Source organism: Odocoileus virginianus, chromosome 28 (assembly GCF_023699985.2).
Source record: "Odocoileus virginianus isolate 20LAN1187 ecotype Illinois chromosome 28, Ovbor_1.2, whole genome shotgun sequence".
Taxonomy (NCBI): Eukaryota; Metazoa; Chordata; class Mammalia; order Artiodactyla; family Cervidae; genus Odocoileus; species Odocoileus virginianus.
In genome coordinates, this window is record NC_069701.1 from 32,921,158 (window position 1) to 32,943,585 (window position 22,428).

General features: G+C 47.0%; 1 protein-coding gene across 1 annotated transcript in view; it reads right to left on the minus strand.

Annotated features, from left to right (window-relative positions):
• SLC15A3 (solute carrier family 15 member 3) overlaps positions 1–9,765 on the minus strand; it is a 14,968-nt gene extending 5,203 nt beyond the window's left edge. Inside the window, exons 1-3 of the mRNA XM_020888126.2 lie at positions 9,176–9,765; positions 5,469–5,758; positions 1,539–1,686 (exon numbers count right to left, since the gene is read on the minus strand). Coding sequence (XP_020743785.2) covers positions 1,539–1,686; positions 5,469–5,758; positions 9,176–9,733 — 996 coding nt within the window. The 5' untranslated portion in view covers positions 9,734–9,765. The remainder of the gene's footprint in view (positions 1–1,538; positions 1,687–5,468; positions 5,759–9,175) is intronic.
• Between the last annotated feature and the right edge of the window lie 12,663 nt (positions 9,766–22,428).

Below are 22,428 nucleotides of genomic sequence, written 5' to 3' on the forward strand. Positions count from 1 at the left end.
TAGTCTCAGGGAGAAGAGACCACACCACCCTCCTTGCTCCTGGGAAGCTTCTGTCACTCTGCTCCCAGGCCCAAGGGCTACGTGCCCAGCTTTGCTCCAGAGCCAGGGTCCCAGCTGGTCTGGCTCATGTTCATGTCTCCAGGGCCAGCCTCGAGTACTCATGGATAAATGTTTGTTGACATGGGGAAGATAATGACATGGCTGGCCCCATGGGGAGCTCTTATCTGACACTGAAGCCAAGCTGAGTCACACAGGTTGACACAATTGGGGATGTGTAGTCACTGATCCACCAGAGTGTCCCTGGACATAGCGGCAGGAGCAGACTCCAGGGGGCCCTGCCATCCCAGGTGTTACCCTGTTAGTTGCTCTGTGAGGGAGGGGGATCCAAGAAAATCCCACAGAAGGGCCAGGGAGCAGCAGAGGGCCCTTGTGTTGACCAAGGCAGCAGCTGTTTGCTGACTGGTATGGAAGGATGCCAGTGTTCTAACAACTGGTGTGACCGGGGATCAGCCATGGACACACACGTCCCATCACAGACAGCTTCTGCCTCTGTGCTGTCCCCAAGTAGCAAGCTGACCCTGAACAACCCCCATCTTCTGTATCTCAAAACAAGATTCCTACAAAGCAGATGTGGGAGGCAATGACTTTGGGGCCTGGGGCTTAGAGGTTGGGGTTAGTTGCCCACCCTCCACACACCCACACATTTTGCGGGGTGGGAGGAAGCAGTGGTTCTTAAACCTCCCTGAGGGTTAGCATCATCTGAGAAGTTTATTACACTAGAGACTCCCCAGGCAGTTCTCTTTCATGAATCTGGGGGTGAAACCTGGGAATCTGTATATTTTTTAAAAACTCTGCAGGGCATTCTGAGGCGGAGCCAGGGTTGGGAACTTCTGTTGCAAAGCACTGGAGGTGCTGAGCTTGTCTCAGACTTGCTGTAGGGTCTCAGATAACTGACCCACCTTTTCTGGGCCTTCGTTGCCAAGTCGGAGAATAGAATGCTTCAGAGTTGTCTGAGCCTCTAGTCTAACATGAGAAACTGAGGCTGGGAGGGATGGGGTGATTTATTCAGTCACTGGGACTCAGACCCGTCTCCAGAGCTGCTTGTGCACTCAGGGAATGTGATTATTGGGACAGCTTTGCATCAGCGCCCACCTGGCTGCTACAAGGCAGCAGTTCACTTTGTGAGCCCTTCCCTCATTCCACACGGGAGATGGGGGTGGGGGGCACAGGGAGGGGCTGGTAGCTCAGCTGGTAAAGAATCCGCCTGCCATGCAGGAGACGGGGGTTTGAGCCCTGCGTCGGGAAGATCCCCTGAAGAAGGAAATGGCAACCCACTCCAGTGTTCTTGCCTGGAAAATCCATGGATAGAGAAGCCTGGTAGGTTACATAGCCCATAGAGTCATAAGAGTTGGACATGACTTAGCAACTGAACCACACCACCCTCATTCCACATGCCCAGAGTATCTATGGTGAGAGATGAGACTACTAAGGGGCCTAGGGAGCCATTTCCTCCAGAGTGAAAGGGCAGGGGTACTGACCTGGAAGTATACCATCCAATAGGGTACCAAAGTCACCATGATGGGCAAGATCTTCACCAGCACCTGGAAGTTGGCGATGTCCTCTTGGCGGGAAGGGCCAGGCTGCCAAGACCTCTGGTCAGGCAGCAGCCGGGCACTGGGAGGGTCTCTAAGGGGCAAAAGAGGCAGCAGATTAAATGGCAGCTACTGTCACCACCACCACGGCTACCTTCCCACCGCCACCATCATCCCCTACTTTAATCCCACTCCCCTATCACCAGTTATCACAGCCATCATCTCAGAAATCACTGCCCTCCTCTCCTCCACTCCACCATCAGTATCACTTTCATTGACATTATCAACATTTGCACCCCTATCAGCATCATTAGTACAGTAACCACAGTCACCAAAGCCATCCTCTCCACGGAGTTCTCATTGCTATCACCATTAATTTGTGTGTGTGTGTGTGTGTGTTGGCATTGCCACTGTCAATACGATCACTATCATCCCTGAAGCAGAGGTGGTGATTAAGACTCATTCCATCATAGAGCTTCAGCCTCTTGGGTCCTAGGGGAAGTAAGACCAGAGGCTGTGGCAAGCAGAGTCTTGGGGGATTTTTTGGCTCATAGTGTTGATTTGCCCTGGGAATCAGGGAAGCCCCCATTCATGCTTGACTCAGGGAAAGAGGCATTACAGTTTGAGACAGTCCAGTTCCCCAGATGTGGTCTCCAAGTCCATCCTCCTTAACAGGCAACATGTGAGCCCTCTCCCTACACACCAAAGAATGGAGAGGTAGGGGTAGGGGGAACAATATTAGGAGGCAGAAAAGATCAGCTTTTACCCTTTGCCCTTTGTCTTGAGAAGTTTTTAATCCCTCTCACCCAAGAGCCTTGGCTCATCCTTTGAGACTCCCAAAGGGAAGATACCAGTGTGGTGTAATGACCATCATGAGCTTCTCCCCTCCCAGTTTGTGATGCCTCTTCTTGGCTGACGGATGGAGTTTATCTGCCCTGCCCTTGAATCTGAGCAAGCCTGTGACTGTGCTAACCAACAGAATGAGGAAGAAGTGATGCTCTGGGACTCAGAAACTCCAAAAGGCCTTCCAGGGATGCAGAGCTTCCACTTCCTGTCTTTTAGGACATTTTCTCTTGGAATGCTTCCTTTCCTTCCTGGCCCAAACACCTTGCCTCCCGGGGGCGAGGCCACACAAAGAGGAACCAAGGTACGCTTTCTGACAGTCAAGGTCAACTGCCAACCAGGAATGTGAGGTGTCTTCGGTGTTCTAACCCTTACAAGTCCCCATGTGACTGCAGCCCCCATGACATCACAAGAAGCAGAATTACCCAGGTGAGCCCAGTGAACCACAGGACTTTGAGAGGCAAAAAAGGTGGTAGCTTAAGACACTAAGTTCTGGGGTGGTTCATTAGGCAGCAATGGATCATTCAAACAAAACCTTATAGCAATGTACCACGTTGGGAGAAAACATGCTCTATACCTTTTCTGTCTAGATTCCACGGATGGGAGCTGTAACTGGGTCCACGGTCTGGAGACAGGTTTGCTTAGCATAAGTAGTCAATAAACTCAGGGAACAGAGGGGCAAAAGGCAGCCATTGTGCATGTGCAAGATTATTCAGAACTTTCCTCCCTTGTTGTTGTTTAGTCACTCAGTCGTGTCTGACTCTTTGCAACCCCATGGACTACAGCATCCCAGGTTTCCCTGTCTTTCACCATCTCCCGGAGTTTGCTCAGACTCATGTCCACTGAGTAGCTGGTTTTGCCATCCAACCATTTTGTCCTCTGTCATCCCCTTCTCCTCCTGCCTTCAATTTTTCATCAGGGTCTTTTCTAATGAGTTGGCTCTTCACATCAGGTGGTCAAAGTATTGGAGATTCAGCTTCAGCATCAGTCCTTCCAATGAATGTTCAGGGTTGATTTCCTTTAGGATTGACTGGTTTGATCTCCTTGCTGTCCAAGGGACTCTCAAGAGTCTTCTCCAATACCACAGTTCAAAAGCATCAATTCTTTGGTGCTCATCCTTCTTTATGGTCCAACTATCACATCTGTACAAGACTACTGGAAAAACCATAGCTTTGACTATATGAATCTTTGTTGGCGAAGTAACGTTTCTGCTCTTTAATATGGTCATAGCTTTTCTTCCAAGAAGCAAGAGTCTTTTAATTTCATGACTGCAGTCACCATCTGTAGTGATTTTGGAGCCCAAGAAAATAAAGTCTGTCACTGTTTCCATTATTTCCCCATCTATTTGACATGAAGTGATGGGACTGGATGCCATGATCTTTGTTTTTTGAATGTTAAGTTTTAAGCCAGCTTTTCCACTCTCCTCTTTCACCTGCATCAAGAGGCTCTTTAGTTCCTCTTTGCTTTCTGCCATAATGGTGGTGTCACCTGCATATCTGAGGTTATTTCTCCCAGTAGTCTTGATTCCAGCTTGTGCTTCATCCAGTCTGGTATTTTGCATGATATACTCTGCATATAAATTAAATAAGCAGGGTGACAATGTACAGCCTTGATGTACTCCTTTCCTAATTTTGAACCAGTCTGTTCCATGTCTGGTTCTAACTGTTGCTTCTTGGCCTGCATACAGGTTTCGCAGGAGGCAGGTAGGGTGGTCTGGTATTCCCATCTCTTTAAGAATTTTCCAGTTTGTTGTGATCCACACAGTCAAAGGCTTTAGTGTAGTCAATGAAGCAGAAGTAGATGTTTTTCTGGAATTCTCTTGCTTTTTCTATGATTCAACAGATGTTGTCAATTTGATCTCTGGTTCTCCTGCCTCTTCTAAATCCAGCTTGAACATCTGAAAGTTCATATTTCATGTACTATTGAAGCCTGGCTTGGAGAATTTTGAACAGTACTTTGCTAGCATGTGAAATGAATGCAATTGTGCAGTAGTTTGAACATTCTTTGGCATTGCCTTTCTTTGGGATTGGAATGAAAACTGACCTTTTCCAGTCCTGTGGCCATTGCTGAGTTTTGCAAATTTGCTGGCATATTGAGTGCAGCACTTTAACTGCATCATATTTTACAATTTGAAATAGCTCAACTGGAATTCCATCACCTCCACTAGCTTTGTTTGCAGTGATGCTTTCTAAGGCCCACTTGACTTTGCACTCCAAGATGTCTGGCTCTAGGTGAGTGATCACACCATCACAGTTATTTGAGTCATTAAGGTATTTTTTGTATAGTTCTTCAGTGTATTCTTGCCACCTCTTCTTAATATCTTTGGCTTCCATACCATTTCTTTCCTTTATTGTGACCATCTTTTCATGAAATGTTCCCTTGGTATCTCTAATTTTCTTGAAGAGATCGCTAGTGTTTCCCATTCTATTGTTCTCCTCTTTTTCTTTGCTTTGTTCACTTAAGAAGGCTTTCTTAACTCTCCTTGCTATTCTTTGGAGCTCTGCATTCAGATGAGTATATCTTTCCTTTCTGCCTTTGCCTTTCACTTCTCTACTTTTCTCAGCTATTTGTAGGACCTCCTCAGATAACCATTTTGCTTTGTTACATTTCTTTTTTGAGGGGATGGTTTTCCTCCCTTGGGAAAAGAAACTGGTTTGGCTGACTTCTTAGTCTTTCTTATACTTAATATCAAGGTGGTGTAGAATTCTGTCCCAACTGCCTTCATTGGTACCATCATCTCCACAACTACCACCTCTGCTGCCATGGTTTGTCTTTATTGCCAGAAGTTATTGTCACTGATAACACCATCATCCCTATATTCATCACTTCCATCACTGTCAAGACTATTAACATCCTCATACTTTCTACAGTTAGTTCACTGTCAATATTACCACCACCCTCATCTCCATCACCATCCTCAGGCATAGTGGGCAGCTCTAGCTGCCCATCATCATGAAGGGCTACCACTGGAGCTGATCCAGAGTATCTTTAAACTGGACCACCTGGCCCCTCCCCCCAGAGTCCCCTCCTCACCTGGAAGAGCGTCGGTGCCACAGTCGGGGACAGCAGTTTTGGAGAGCAAGTTTGAGCATGGAGGACACTTGGCTGCCTGTGGGAGGTTTGATGATGAAGCTGGGGGTGGCAAAGAGGAAGATGAAGAAGGCCAGGCCCACACAGCCCATGATGATGCAGTAGCCCAGCAGGAAGCTGATATTCTGTTGGATAAAGGCCACCACCAGCAACGACAGCATGGCACCCACATTGATGCTCCAGTAAAACCAATTGAAGAAGCGGCGGCTGGCATGGCGGCCAAGATCCATCACCTGCCAGGCAGGGGTAAGAGTAAGGAGCAAGGAGGTTTGGTGGCACCCTGCCATGACATACTCTCTGTTACTGCATGACCCTCCTACAGAGACACTTCTTGCATCAGTTGGTGGGCATTCTGGCACTTTCTTAATCCCTGATCACTAAGTAGATGCTCAATAATATTTGTCGAATGAATGAATAAACCCTTCCCTTGGGAGTCACTTGTTAATGATAAGGACATTTTGGCGCAGCTGTTTCTTCATGCCCTTGACACACATTGCTTTTTTATTGTCACTAAGTGGTGCACACAACAGATGTCTCTCATGCCACTTTGTTCATTTCTAGCTGATTTATCCCTTTGTGTTTGAGCAGACCATGGTGTGCATAACCTTCATAGTCAGAAAAAAGCCAGTCAAGATCTCAGGTCTGCTCCACAGTATTAAATATGATTCATGCATATTATTGGAAGAACAAAAGTCCAATGGAACATTTCCTCTGCAGTTTGGAGATGCAAATAGTGTTTTCTGTTGTGCCCCCACCCCCACTTGCCTCCCAGTCAAACAAAGTTGGCATAATCAGGGAAAGCAGAAGCCATCCCAGATGCAGCCCCAAGAGCAGACTCTGGTCTGATTAAAAAAAAAACAAATTCAGGCCCCCCAGCAAGGGCAGAAGGGCTGAAAAATCTTTACTCGGGGTTTGGATCAATCTGTGACAGCCAAGCCCCAGGCCCACTTCCAGTCTGCTGGCTTGGATCAACTGTATTGGCAGCTGTCCTGCTCCTAGATCCTGGTCCAGATTCTGACTCAGCAGGTCTGGGGCAGGGCCCGGACATCTGAAATCTGAAAAAGCAGTGAGCTCTGGAAGTCACCTCTCTAAATAAGCAAATTTGTACCCCATTACCCCTTCAACAATTCCCCAAATCTCGGAACCCATCATTCTTCTTCTACCCAGAGATACATATATCCATTAGCTAAGCAGATTTTGTAAAGCTTTAACTTCTGTGATTGCACTAGAAAAAAGATAACTAGGTATTTTGTTCCTTTTCCAGATGTAAGATTAGAGTTCACACAGATGCATTTAAAACTGCATCCCTTTGGAGATTTTGAGGGATCCTCTTGGCAGTAAAAAGGGAAGGGCCTGTCCACTCACTGAAAATCCTTGCCTGTAGACTTTCAAGCAGAAAATCGAATAAGTCCCATAATGAGCAGTCACTCCATTTATTAATTGGATGTAAAATGAATATGACAATTGAAACTCTAAGGGGAAGAGCAGGCAGCCCATTCAGGATATAAATGAGTTCTCCCAAAATGAGCAGCCACTTTGCTGAGAATGATGGATGGCCTGTTCTGAAACCAGCAAGTGTGTTAAAACGCTTGGCTCCTGTGTATGGCTTTCTGCCAGATGATGCCAACCCTTCCCACCCTCCCTGCCCATCTGACTGTCCCCCTAATTCTGCAACAGCCCCCTCACTGCTCTTGTGTGCCCACTCTTGTGACCCCCATCCACTCTCTACCTTGTGGCTAGAGCCATTTTAAAGAACTCAAATCTAATCATGCCCATCCCTGCCTCAAATCATTTTAGTGTTTCTGAGCTGCCTAGGGGTCAGGTCAGACCCCCAGGCAGCCTTCCAGCCTGGCCCGGCCCCACCCAAAGTCCATGCTGCCCAGTGGCTGAGCCTCTGAGAGGTCAATTCCGCCACCAAGAGGTGGGAGAGACAGGAGGCAGTAGATGGCTGAGGCCCTCTGGAGGTCAATGAGGTCAAGGCACAGGTTAAGGGCACCTGGGGATAGGGTGGGATGTCAGTGAAGAGGAGCGTTAAGGGAATGTGAGAGATCCCCAGTGGCAGATTTTGGGGGTCTCCTGGTCTGAAGGAAGGTCAGTGGGGGCTGAGAAATGGAGAGGGCTGTCCTGGGGGCACTGAATCCCTCATCAGCAAAGCTATCCAAACAGGCTGGGTGAGTCACTCCTTGGCAAGGTCACTGGAGACTATGTTGGATGCTGGACTGTGGATGACAGCTGGATGCAATGATTCTTTCTAAAATGTCCCTTTCTGATTGTAACACATGTTATTAAAAAACATTTTAAAACAGACAGTTAGGTAAAAAAAAGTACAACTAGTCCAGTGGCCTGTTCCCACTACTGTTAAAATTTTTCCCAGTTTCTCCCTTCTGTTGACACCTGGTCTTTTCACATGGCTGTGATCATATTCTGTATGCAGTTGTGCATTGCTTTTTCTCATTAACATTGTAAGTGATTTTTTTCAAATCATGTTACATATTTTAAAAAATTACTGTCTTAACATCCCACTGAGTAGAACTATCAAAATACAGCTGTGCTATTAGGTATTTTTCCAGCAGTCATGTACGGATGTGAGAGTTGGACCATAAAGGAGGCAGAGGCCCCAAGAATTGATGCTTTTGAACTGTGGCGCTGGAGAAGACTCTTGAGAGTCCCTTGGACTACAAGGAGATCAAACCAGTCAATCCTAGAGGAAATCAATCCTGAATATTCACTGGAAGGACTGATGATGAAGCTGAAGCTCTAATACTTTAACCACTTGATGCAAAGAACCGACTCATTGGAAAAGACACTAATGCTGGGAAAGATTGAGGGCAGGAGGAGAAGGGGGCAACAGAGGATGAGATGGTTGGATGGCTTCACTGATTCAGTGGACGTGAATATGGGCAAACTCCGGGAGACAGTGAGGGTCAGGGAAGCCTGGCGTGCTGCAGTTCATGGGGTTGCAAAGAGTCAGACATGACTTGGCAACTGAACAACAATAAATTAGGTGATTATTCATTCAGTTAGCAAATATCTATTGAATTTTATGTGCCATCTTCTGTCCAAAAGGGTACAGAAAAAGGCTCAGAAGTTAGGATATTGGCCCAAGTGCCGCTGGTTCCTGAGCAGCAGAGCTAAGATCTGAGCAAGTGGGCCTGACTCCACCTCTGGTACAGCTGGCGGGAAAAGGCTTGCTCCTCTTGCAGCCCCCAGATCGCTCTAACACGCCAAGCTGGGGCTCCTGATGGGGCCTGAAGTCCAGGTAGCCGTATCCTCCTTTGGAGCTGCTCTCTAAGAGACCTTGGAAAGGTTGATTGATGTCCTGAAACCTCAGTGTCCTCATCTGTAAAATGGCATAATACAACTACCTACCCTGTAAGTAGTTCAGAGGATGAAATGAATTAAAACACGGAAAGTGACACATGGTCAAAGAAGGCCAACTAGGGCTGTCACTATTGTTGTCGTTTTAGTTGTTGAAATAAGCAAACCCCGAGCCACCCCCTCCCGCACCCCGCACCCCCAGCTTCTTTCAAATAAGGAAACTGGACCCGGAGAGGGGAAGTGGTTTGTCGGAGGTCACGCTGGCAGTCGTAGCCTCCTGACTCCCAGGTCCCTCCCTCTCCCCCCACCCTCCCCGGCCCTCTGCCACTCACCTGGTCAGCCCCGAAAGAGGTGAGGTTGCTCCTGACGGAGCTGGCGGCCAGGGCGAGCAGCAGCAGCACCGCGTAGATGGTGGGTGCGCAGTAGGTGGCGCGCGAGGGGTGCTGGCAGCCGGGCGAGGGGCAGGCGGGCACCAGGTGCGCGGAGGGTATTTCTCCGCAGAAGGAGCTGCGGCCGTCGGGGAAGGCGGTGGCGGCCAGCAGGCCCGAGGCGGCCAGGTAGAGCAGCAGGCTGAGCACGATGGCGCGGTAGCGGCCCAAGTACACGTCGGCCAGCCAGCCGCCCACGGGCGACAGCAGGTAGGAGGCGCCCAGGAAGACAAGTGCGGCACGGGACGCCTGCTCGCCTCCCCAGTTGAGTTCGGCGCTGTTCAGGTAGAGCACGAGGTTGCCGGTGACGCCGAAGAAGGCGGCGCGCTCCAGCATCTCCACCAGCAGCACCGCGGCCGCCGCGGCCCGCCACCACCGACGGGGCCCCTGCGGCCTGCGCGCCAGGAGCGGCTGGCGTTCCTCCGACTCCCAGAGCGCCCCAGGGGCACGCGTCCCGGCCATCCTGGGCCCCCTGCGGCGCGACTCGGACCCACCCCTCCCCCGCCGAGTCCCTTGCCCCTCCCCCGAGGCCTCACTCCTCTCCTCCCTTCCCTCCTTTCTCACCTCCTTGGGGGGGTGTCCCCCTTCCTCTCCCTCTCCCCTTCCTTGCTCCCCCCGTCCCCTCTCCCCGCCTTTCTCGCCCCCTCGGGAGCTACCCGGATTCTACCTCTTTGCTCCCTAACTCTCAGCTCTCCCCTCCTGCCGCCCCTAACTCTTCCTCCTTCCTCCAGCCATCCTACTGCCGACCCTTCCTCTCGACTCTTCTCTGCCTCTCCCCCTCCTTTCCTGTCGGTCTCTCCGGTTGGCTGCCTTTTCTTAACCGTTGTCCCTTTCCCTGGCGACACCTGGCCTGCACCCTGGGGACAGGGGTCCTCACAGGGCCTGCCTCTGGCTCCACCGCCCGCTGCCTCCTCCACCGCCTCCCGTCCCGAGACTGTAAGCCTGTCCCCCCGTCCCGGCCCTCCGGGCACCTCTCCCTCCGAGCTCAGCCTCGGTCTGGCTCTCCGCTTCTTAAGAAACTCGGGGAGCCCCTAGCTTCCCCTTTCACTGCTTCTATGGCCCGGGCTGCGTCACATGGTGTTCCGGGGCTGTTTAGGAGAAGCGAAAGCCTGGGTCACACGGACCCTGCCCGCCCAGCTTTCTAAAAACCTCCTTTCCCCGCCCATCACCCTCTCCCCCAACTCTGCCCACTTTCCTGGAGGCTGGAGGAATGTTTTCCCATCTTTCACTTTCATTTCTCCCTCGGATCCCACTTTCGCTGCATCCTCTTCCAGTCACTTCCAAAACTAGAGATAAAGAACCAGAAAGGCAACCTGTATTATTTGGTCCTACTCTCCCACTTGGTGGATGGGAGACTGAGGCCCCCCGTGGAGGGGAGAGGAAGGAAGGTTTGGGGATAACTGGCTTATGGTAGCTGAACTAGGGGTAAACCACTGCCTGGTCTCTTGAGAGACACAGGAAGCTCTCAAATGCAATTCAGATTGTGCAAAAGCTATTGTGGAAAAGGAAGTGGGGGCACCTTCAAGAAGCTTGTTGAGCCATAGAGGGCCCACAAGTGAGTCTAGATTGAGAGAGCCTGGCCTCAGACTAAATCAAAATCAGGCCTCAGCCCTCCCCTCCTCGGAGCCCTGAGAATCCTTGGATTAAAGGCCAGCCCTCACCCTGACCTAAAAGTCCCACGGCATCTGGCCCCTGCCCTCCTCCAACATCCCGCAGCCCCATGTCCACTCACATCCCGCCACACTGACCTTTTTTCTGTTCCTCTCAGGTGCTGAGCCCCTTCCCACCTCGGAACCTTGGTCTCGGCTCTTACCTCTGCCAGACTGCTTTTCCTCCAGCTCTTTGCCTGACTGGTCTCTTCTCTTTATTTAGGTTTCAGCTGGAATATTTCCTCTTCAGAAAGACCTTCCCTGGTTACCTGTCTAAGAGGTTGTCTACCGGATTCTCACCATCCTTTCTCTGTCTCATTGTCCTGTTTTAATGTCTCCAGGGCACAGAAAACTTGTTCAATGACTGGTTGTCTCCTCCAGTGGAGTAGAAGGAACCTGTTCCACTGGGTCAGACAGGAACTTGTTGAACCTCTTAAAAAAGACTTTGTCTTTTAATTTTAGGTTTATAAGACTATTAAGAGGATGGTACAGAAATTTCTCACACACCACTACTCTCACGCATGCATACATAGCCTCCCCCATTATCAAGATCACTCACCAGAATAGTACTTTTTCTTTTTTTAACCGAGGATGAACCTACATTGAAGTACTCTAGTCATCTGGAGTCTATAGTTTACTGTAGGGCTCATTCTTGGCACTGTACGTTCTGTGGGTCTGAACAAATGTATAAGGACATGCATCCATCATTATAGCATTACATAGAGTATTTTCACTGTCCTACAATTCCTTTGTGTTCTGCTGATTCATCCCCACCCCACTCCCCAAGCCCTGGCAACCTCTGGTCTTTTTATTTTCTCCATAGGTTTGCCTTTTCTAGTATGTCATATAGTTGGAATCATACAATATGTAACCTTTACAGACTGGCTTCTTTCACTCAGTAATATGCATTCAAGGTTCCTCCATACTTTTTCAAGGCTTGATATTAATAGCTCATTTCTTTTTAGTGCTGAATAATATTCCATTGTCTAATGGACCATAGTGTACTTATTCATTCACATACTGAAGGACATGTTGGCTGTTTCTAAGTTTTGACAGCTATGAATAAAGCTGCTATTAACATCCATGTGCAGGTTTTTGTGTGGATGTACATTTTCAGCTTCTTTGGGTTAAAATTCAAGGAGCTTGATTGCTGGATCAGATATCCAGCTGTTCCAGCAATATTTGTAGAAGACACTTGTCTAACTTTTCACTGTTTTAACCTAATGACCGCCCAGTACTTGGTACTGGGTTATACACACACATGCTTGCATATGTGCTTAGTCACTCAGTCATATCTGTCTCTTTACGATCCCATGGACTGTAGCTCGACAAGCTCTTGTGTCCATGGGATTCTCCAGGCAAGAATACTGAAGTGGGGAGCCATGCTCTTCTTCAGGGGATCTTCCCAATCCACGGATCAAACCCAGGTCTCCTGCATTGCAGGCAGATTTTTTACCATCTGAGCCATCAGGGAAGCCTACTATAGTCTCAGGAAGGCTCAAAGCTAAAGTAAATGGAATCTTGCAAAAGCTGTAGATGCCACAAAAAACTGGTTGTTCAAATTTTCTATCAGGCAAGAAGCCAAGCTTGTGATGGATGGGAAAAGCCCATGCAGGGATAAGAGTAATGGAGGGTGATGGAGAGAAAGCAGAGCTCTCCACCCAGGATTCAGCCACTTTAGTCAGGGGCAAGCACTGTGGATGAGGTGGGGAGAGACTGGAGTCTCCCAGTCCCTCCCAGATAGTTGGACTCTTCTGCCTCTACCTGAAGGACACTCAGGATCATCAGGATGTGGTGACGACATGCATGTCACATTCAGACTCTGTCCTCTCTTGACAAGGTCACTAGGGTGGCAGGTGTGACAAAGACCATCTTGGAGGGCTGAGCCTTGCAGATGAGAGTGTTGACCTGCCACCTGTGACCTTCAAGAGGAGGTGGCTGAAAGGAAATTTCCTACAAACAGTGTGGCGGGACCTCCTTGGTGGTCCAGTGGTTAAGAATCTGCCTTCCAATGCAGGGCACGTGGGTTCGATCCCTGGTCAGGGAACTAAGATTCCACTTGCCATGGAGGCAACTAAGCGCCCACACTGCAACTATTGAGCGCACCTCAATAAGAAGCCCATGTGCTGCAACTGGAGAAAGACTGCAAGCCACAGTGAAGAGCGTGCAAGCCACAAGTGATACCCAGAGCAGCCAAAATAAAAACAAATAGAAACCAACAATGTGGCTAGCAGAGAAAAACCAGAAGAAAGCAGCAAAAAAAAAAAAAAAAAAAAGGTGCCGTTTTTTTCCTTGCTATCCAGCCTGTGTCCCTGAAGTGTACTGGGGGCAGGAACTAGGATGGGGTGATGAGGGACCTGATTGCTGGGTAGGGGTGATTCGTGTCCTGCAGACACTAGAAGTAGTGTTCTGAAGACAGCCGTGACTACTTTCCTGGCATGAGTCAACATCAATTACCTGTATAAAGGGCTGGAGAGTAGAATTTTAGTCTGAGGAGACTCAGACTCCATGTCCATGTCCCATAAGCATATGTGGTTTGACCCAAATAGCATTTGGCCCCATGGTGCAAAGTTTTTGTTCTTGCTTTTTTTAATTTAAAAAAAATGTTTAAATTGAATTACATCCTTAAAAAATTCAGAAATGGTCGCATGAAAATCGGAATTTCTGGGGACTTTCCTGGTGGTTCAGTGGTTAAGAATTCACCTTCCAATGCAGGGGACTCAGGTCTGATCCCTGCATTGGAATTAAGATCCCACATGCTGCAGGGCAGCTAAGCCCTTGCTTTGCAGCAAAGAGCCTGGGAGCCCCAGCTGAGACCCCACACAGATAAATAAATAAACAGACTGATTTTAAAAAAAGAAAAGAAAATCAGGGTTTTTGGCTGTTCTTGAAGTTGGGGAGAGTCTGGCAACTCCGGGCCCACGGGCTCAAATGGAGCCAAATGGCAGTCCCCCACTCCATATAGAGAGGCCACCGCTGAATCACTGAAGTGGCTCTGCAGATGCCTCCATTGGCGGCTGCTGATGGAGCCTTTCACCTACGCATGGAGCCACAGCTACTGGTGAAGGTGAGAAAGGGGAGGATGGCCCTGTTTGCAAGCTGGGGATATTTAGAGGCAGTGGCTTCACCTAGGCAACCCACTCCAGTATTCTTGCCTGGGAAATCCCATGGACAGAGGAGCCTGGCAGGCTACAGTCGATGGGGTTGCAAAGAGTTGACTATGACTGAGCATGCATGCTCAGGGAAACTTAGAGAACACACACAGGAATCAAAATAGACCTGGATGAAAGTGGAGCAGGGGCAGAGCAGAGCAAAGGACAGCAACAGCCCAGGGCGATTCCTGGATGCTGTGCAGGTGTCCACCTACAACAGCTTCCTATGTGGGGGTGGCCAAGCCCAGCACATCCTGGGGTGTAGCAGGTGCCTCAGGAATGGCCTGTAACCTGCATCTGACCTGTTCATGCAGGACTCGCATTCTCCACAAAGTGGGTAGCAGCACACAGAAGGCCCTGGTTCTTTTGGGTTTTTGCAGGACAAGGTTGAGAACTAATGGTTTGTTCCATTCCCATGACCACCAGGAGAACCAGGGGCCTTTAAAGGAGTGGAACAGAGTGGATGCCTTCCCATGGCTATGAAAGATAGCAGGACATTCCCAGGGCTGAAGGTCTGGCATGGATGCAGACTGGTCTGTGAATGGCCGTGGCCCCCAGGGGGCAGATGGCGTAGAGGATCCGCCCTCCTGTCTTCCTGTCCCCTGAGCACGCCTGAGTGTGAACATCCATGGATTGAGGTTTGGGTTGGGAGGCAAAGCAGCACAGATGATGTGCCGTGCTGTGCTTTGTCGCTCACTAGTGTCTGACTCTTGCGACCCCATGGACTGCAGCCTGCCAGACTCTTCTGACAAACGGGGATTCTCCAGGCAAGAATACTGGAGTGGGTTGCCATGCGCTCTTCCAGGGGATCTTTCCAACCCTTTCCAACATCGCAGGAGAATTCTTTACCGACTGAACCTCCGATCAAGTTTCTTTTGAATTCCCGAGGTTGGGTTAACCCTCAGAGTCCCCTGCAGAGACTGGTGTCATAAGTGCCTATTTACTTGTCTCTTTCTCCCACTGGACTGGAGACTTGGGGATGGGGTTCGTGTTTTCTTCACTTCTGTGTTCCCTGTTACCCTGCCTAGCACCTGGTAGACACAACCTCTCCAAGGGAATATATCCTGGGATTGGACACCCAAGAAAAGGCTCTACTTTGACCTCTTTTTTTTTGTTTTAATATTTATTTATTTGGCTGCATGGGGTCTTAGTTGTGGCAGGTGGGATCTTCAGTCTTCATGGTGACATGAAAACTCTTAGTTTCAGCATGTGGGATCTAGTCCCCTGACCAGGGATTAAACCCAGGCCCGCTGCATTGGGAGTGTGAAGTCTTAGCCACTGGATCACCAGGAAAGTCCTCTGTCTTATCCTTTTAAGAACTGTGTAATCTTCAGTAAGCTGCTAAACATCTTCAGTTTCTTTATCTGGAAGATGGAGGAGAATAATACTCCCTATCTTCTAGAATTTTTTTTTTATGAGCATCAAAATGAGATACCCTAGCACTAGAGCTCAGGAAATGTCTTCATTTTAGTTAACTAATGAATTAATTAAATACACATTTGGAAATTGCTTACTGCATTCTGGGTGCTGTTCAAAAGGCTGAGGATATAGCAGTGAACAAAGCGGACACAAATCTCTGCCCTCATTGAGCTGATGTGTTGAGGGAAATAGACAACAAACAAATGAATAGAAGAGAATAGAATAAAACAGAATAGGATGTATTTAGTGTCACATATAATAAAGGCTATAGTGAAAAGTTAGATAAAGAGATAAAGTTGACCGTGGAGGCTTCTTAGACAGAGCATATACAATACTAATAATTTATTATAAATCATGGAGAAGGAAATGGCAACCCACTCCATTATTTTTGCCTGGAAAATCCCATGGATGGCGGAGCCTGGCAGGCTACAAACCATGGGGTTGCAAAGAGTTGGACACGACTGAATGACTTCAATTTCACTTTCATTACAAATCAGGGTTTCTCAACCTCAACATTATTGGCACTTCAGGCTGGGTAATTCTTTGCTTTAGAGTTGTCCTATGCATTGTCTCTCCTGCATTGTAGGTAAATTCTTTACCTCCTGAGCCATGGGGTTTCTTGGTGGTGCTGGTGTTAAAGAATCCACCTGCCGATGCAGGAGATGCAACAGACACTGGTTCTCTCCCTGGGTTGGGAAGACCCCCTGGAGGAGGGCATGGTAACCTACTCCAGTATTCTTTCATGGACAATCTCATGGACAGAAGAGCCTGGCAGACTACAGTCCATGCATTTGGACACGACTGAGCCTATTCATGCACACTGTGCCTTGTAGGGTGTTTAGCAATATCGCAGGCCTCTATTAACAAGATGCTAGCTGAATCTTTCCCCCTCAGTTGTGACAACAAAAATGTCTCCAAACATTTCGGTATGTCCCTGGGGGGGGGGGTGCCCAATCATCCCTGATTAGGGACTATGGCCATAGATAGATATCTGCTGTGAGAGGGTGTAGTGGGCTGAATGGTGGCCCCCCTCAAAGAAATGTCCATATCGTAATCCCTGGAACCTGTGAATATTATCCCATAGGGCAAAAGATGGCATTTATGACTCACTTGGATTATCTCAGTGGCTCCTATGCCATTTCAAGTATCTTTATAGGATAAAGGCAAAGACAAGAGATAAGAAACATTGGTGAGGATGTGGAGGAAGGGAGCCCTCTTGCACTGTTGGTAGGGAGGTAAATTGGTAGAGCTGCTCTAGAGAACAGCATGGAGTATTCTTACAAAGTGAAAAATAGAACTATTGGATGATCTAGCAATTCCACTTCTGGCTATCTATCGGAAGGAAATGCAGTCACTATATCAAAGAGATATTTTTATCCCCCATATTCATCGCAGCATTACTCAAGACATGAAAGCAACTTAGGGACTTCCCTGATGGTCCAGTGGATAAGACTCTGTGTTCCCAATGTGGGGAGCCTGAATTGGATCCCTGGTCAGGGAACTAAGATCCCATGTCTCAACTGAGCCCTAATGCCACAACTAGAGAAACCACTGAGCCACAACGTAGACCCAGAGCAGCCAAAATAAATAAAGAATAAATAAATAAATTTTAAAAAAGCAACCTAAATGTTCACTGATGGGTGAATGGATAAAGATATGGATGAACTGATAAAGAAAATGTGGTACATATATATACACAGCAGAGTACTATTCACCCATAAAAAGAAGGAAATGCTGCTATTTGCAACAACATGGCTAGACCCTGAGGGCATTGTGCTAAGTGAAATAAGTTAGAGAAAGACAGTCCTCTTATTTGTGGATTCTGAAAAAAGGAAAAAGAATTTATAGAAACTGAGAATAGGCTGGTGGTTTTCAGAGGTGGGGTGGGGAGTGGGGGAAATGGGTGAAGGTGGTCAATTAAAAAAAGAAAGAAAGGCAGAGGGAGATTAGACAGACTCATACAGAGGGGACAGCACTGGGAAGAGAGAGGCAAAGACTGGAGTGATGCTGGAAGCAACAAAGAGTGCCAAGGAACTCCTGTTGTCACAGGAAGGTGGAGGGTATGTCCCTGGTGGTCCACTGGCGAAGACTCCATGCCCCAAAGCAGGGGCCCAGGGTTTGATACTCCGTCTGGGCACTAGATCCTGGATGTGCAAATAAGAGTTCACATGCGGCAACCAGAGGTTCTGAGTGCAGCAACTAAGACCCAGGGCAGCCAAATAAATAAATAAATATTAAAGCAAACCAGGAAATCAAGACAAAAAGGTGGAAAAAGCAAGAGACAGATCCTCCCCTAGAGCTACTAGCAGGAGTGTGGCCCTGCTGACTCCTTGATGTCAGATCTCTGGACTCCAGAACCATGAGAGTAAATTCTTGTTGTCTAAGTTAACAAATCCTTGGGAATTTGTCACATCAGCCACAGGAAACAAATATAGAAAAGACATGTCATCAGTGAATATGGTTTCACAGTTAAATGTTACAATCCAAGGTTCACATTTCCATGGGAGAATTTTATGAAAGAGGTTGTTGATATGGATGAGGGTGACCCCCATTTGCAAATCACACAAAGCTGTGAAAACTTTAGCCAGTTTGGACTCCAAACCCCACATGTGTCCACAGAGCAGTTCTATGTGGGTAAAGTAAACACATTTGAATGTCAGGTCCTCTTCTTGGGGCCCCAGAGCCAGCTAGAAACGGCCAGGATGACGTGGTTTAGCACTAGTAGGACAAAAAAAGCCTTGGGGATTTTCATCACTGGTAAATTCAGAATGAAATGACATTGTTTGTGGTCACCCTTGGCCACAAACTAACAGTGATTGTCAAGATGATGAGATTATAGTTTCCCCCCTTTTCTTAATTTTCCAGAGAGTTTCTCTACAGTGCTTCTAAGATTTTGATTGTTCACAAAGATCAAATTTGGTATTAGGGGTATCATTCTGCTTGACTCCGGGCTGGTCAGGCCCAATATGGAGTGTTGGGTTCAGCAGGTACCACATTGCAAGGTTCACTGGGGAGTGATCTGTGAAATATTGCCTGTGGGAGAGGAAAGACAATGGGGCAGCACATGCCTGTTGTCAAATCTCCATAAGGCTGCTCCTCAGTGAGGGCTTCTGTGTCACCAGCCATGCTTATGAGGACAGCCAGGATATTCAGCATGCTGGGTTTCAACTCTTGGTACCACAGCCCTTCTGGTCAAACCAGCAGTTCTCAAAGTGAGGTCCATGGAACACTAATGGGTACCCGAGACCCTTTCAGGAATCTGTGAGGTCATAACTATTTTCATAAAGAAAGTAGCTTTGAAATAACCTACAAGGACCTACTATATAGCACAGGGAACTCTATTTATTAGTCTGCAATAACCTACATGGAAAAAGAATCTGAAAAAGAGGAGATATATGTATATGCATAACTGAATCACTTTGTTTTACACCTGAAACTAACACAACTATTGTAAATCAACTATACTCCAATATAAAACAAAATTTTAATTAAATTTCGAAAGTATGAAGACATAAGTTGCCTTTTTCCTGACCTAATTTGGCTGGTACAAAAGCAATGATGGGTAAAACTGCTGGTCTTAGCATGAGTCAAAGTGGGGGCATTATATTCTACTGAAAGTGAAAGTTGCTCAGCTGTGTCCATCTTTTGAGACCCCATGGACCACACAGTCCATGGAATTCTCCAGGCCAGGATACTGGAGTCGGTAGCTGTTCCCTTCTCCAGCAGATCTTCGCAACCCAGGGATCAAACCCAGGTCTCCCACATTGCAGGCGGATTCTTTACCAGCTGAACCACCAGGGAAGCACTATATTCTACTAGTAACCATTGAATGCGTTACTTCCTTGCACTCAGAGTAAAATACAAAAAAATTGCCAGCTTTACTTAAGAATGTCCTTAAGGAAGCCCCAGGAGTTGGTAATGGACAGGGAAGCCTGGCGTGCTGCAGTCCATGGGGTTGCGAAGAATTGGACACAACTGAGCGACTAAACTGAACTGAAGAAAGCAATAAGCATCACTACTATTATTTATTTGGCTGCATCAGGTCTTAATCGTAGCACACAGGATCTTTCATTGCCATGCACAGGCTTTCTTGTTGCAGTGTGAGGGCTCAAGTTGCTCCTAGGCATGTGGAATCCTAGTTCCCCAACTAGGGATTGAACTCATACTCTCTAAAATTATGAATACTATTAAATCACAATTCTAAGGTACACAAACTTTTGATATTCTATGTGACAAGATGAGGAGTATGTACAGAACACTTCTGCTGAATATTGCAGCATAGTGTGCATATTGCAGCAACTGTGCTATTGTTTGATTTGCCAGATGAACTAGTTGAGTCTTTTATTATTTTTTCCATAGAATACCATCTTTACTTGAAACTATGGTTATTCAGACTTAAGGATTTGGCAGACAATTTTTTGAAAATCAATGATGTGAGTTTGTCACTTCAAAGAAAACAACTGAGAGTATTTGTTGCCAATGATAAAATTGGAGCTTTTAAGTGAAAAATTGGAATTTTAGAAAACTTGTATTTGCCACCGTCATCTTGACAGACTCCCTATACTTAGTTTCCTGATGGGATCAGAGATGATATCAATTAATTGTATGATGAAATATGTCAAATTTGGAAGACCTACCATAACTCTGTGAACCAACATGTTCCAGAATGACCAATGTATGTTATTTCAAAATCATGTGCAGATAAAAGATCCGTTAGAAGTGCAAGATAAACCAATGGATTTTAACAGTGCATTAAAGTTCATTGATCTGATTCCAGATTCCATATTGCAACTAACCTTTAGAAATTATCACTTGTTAAGTTTTGTAGAAGTATCAGAGAAGACTATCTAAAATTACCTAAAAAGGCGATTAAAATAGTCCTTCTTTTTCCAACTGCATATCACAAGGCCAGATTTTCCCCATATTCTTCAACCAAAATAGCATATCTCAGCAGATTGAATGAAGAAGCAGATATGAGAATCCAAGTGTATTCTACAAAGTCAGACATTAGAGAGACTGGTAAACAAATGCTACTCTCCCCAAGAACTTTTTTTGGTGTGGAATATATATTAATTTTTCATAAAAAGCGTTACTTATGTTGATGTGTGATAAGTTTCTTGTTGCTATTTATTTCTTGAGGTATAGTTAATTTACAATATTGTGTTAATTTCAAGTGTACAGCAGAGTGATTTAATTATACATATGTATTCTTTTTCAGTATTGTTGTTATTTTTAAATAAATTACATATTTTAAATATCTCAGTTTAATTTCTCATATGGTATATATGAATAGATATAACTCACATAAACAAAGCTCTTTGGAGTCCTTGACAGTGTTTAAGACTATCAAGAGATTTTGAGACCAGAAAAGTTGAGAGTTGCTATTTGTGGTGAAAGGTAGGAGATAACCACATGAAGATTTAGGTGGCTGCCAAACTGAGGAAGATTCGGGGGATACAAAGGTCTGGGGCATGCTGGGGCATTACCTCTAAGGTGAAGAGCAATCTTTTGCACCTTATATCTACTCCCTGTAAGAATGGGGTAGTACGTGGTGAGCCTCTTTGGATTTTGGTACATCTATCACATTTGAGGATTCTGTTCTGACTACTTATCATGTGACTTGAGGGGCTGCTTATTCTGAGTGGGGCTCAGAGAAAAGGAGTTTTGTTTTTTGTTGTTCATCATGGAGTTTTTTTTGTATTAACTTTTTTTTTTCTACTTTGCCCAAAGATTCTCTTTCTTTGTATCGACTTTTATTATTTATTTATTTTTTTGCCACTCCTTGAGGCATGCAAGATCCTAGTTCCCCTACCAGGGATTGAAACCATGCCCCCTACAGTGAAAGCACAGAGTTCCAACCACAGGACCACCAGGGAAGTCCCCCAAGAGAAGATTCTTGTAGCAGGTCCAGGCAGTGGTACCAGCCACTGTGCCATCCTGGCCATAAGACCCAGGTGGATAAGGATGCTGTGTGAAGTCTCTGGAGACTTCTGATGGAGGAGAATTTGCAGCCTGAAACTTTAGGGTCCTGGACTAAAGCCGTGATTCCTGCCCCAGAGACTCACTTGTCATTTGAAAATCATCTCCTAGCATGTTACTGGGCCTTCGTAGAGACTGTGCTTTGATGATGAGTTGCCAATGACTCATTGGAAAAGACCCTGATGCTGGGGAAGATTGAGGGTAGGAGGAGGAGCAGGGATGGAGGATGAGATGGTTGGATGGCATCACCAACTCGATGGACGTGAATTTGAGTAAACTCCAGAAGATGGTGAAGGACAAGGGAGCCTGGCGTGCTGCAGTCCATGGGGTTGCAAAGAAGTGGACGTGACTTAGTCACTGCACAACACCACCACCAATGACTAAGCAACCTGAGCACCCAGCATGGTCTGGGTGTTATCATATACACTGGGTTGTGAGATCTGGAGGAAGGGCAGCAGTGATTCACTGGACAACAGCTTCAGGCCCAAACAGGCCCAGACGCTGCAAGTAAGTTACACGAACGAAGGTCCCCACCTCTGTCGTCTCCACGTTTCTCTTTTAACTCAAACTTCTGGCCTCAAGGGGGCCGCCCTTCTTAAAGGTGGCAAACCTCAGGACTGTTTCACAAATGGGACAGCACAATGTTTGTTACAAACTAGAAATGGACAGAAACAGCCTCACTTAGAGGTAATTCTAAAGGACAACGATGAAGGGAAATACTCCTGGTGGAGGAGATGTGAGAGTACTGCCACGGTCGTCCACTGCCCGTGGAAGGAAAGGTGGCTGAAGCTGTGGATATACATGGACTCCTGGGCAGCAACCTGGAAGGAGCCAGACTGGAAAATCAAAGACAAGGATACTTGGGGTAGAAGCATAGGGATGGGTCTGTGGGAGTGGGCACAAAGCATGCAGTTCTTTTCTTTTTTTAAAAAAGTATTAGTTTGGCTGTGCTGGGTCT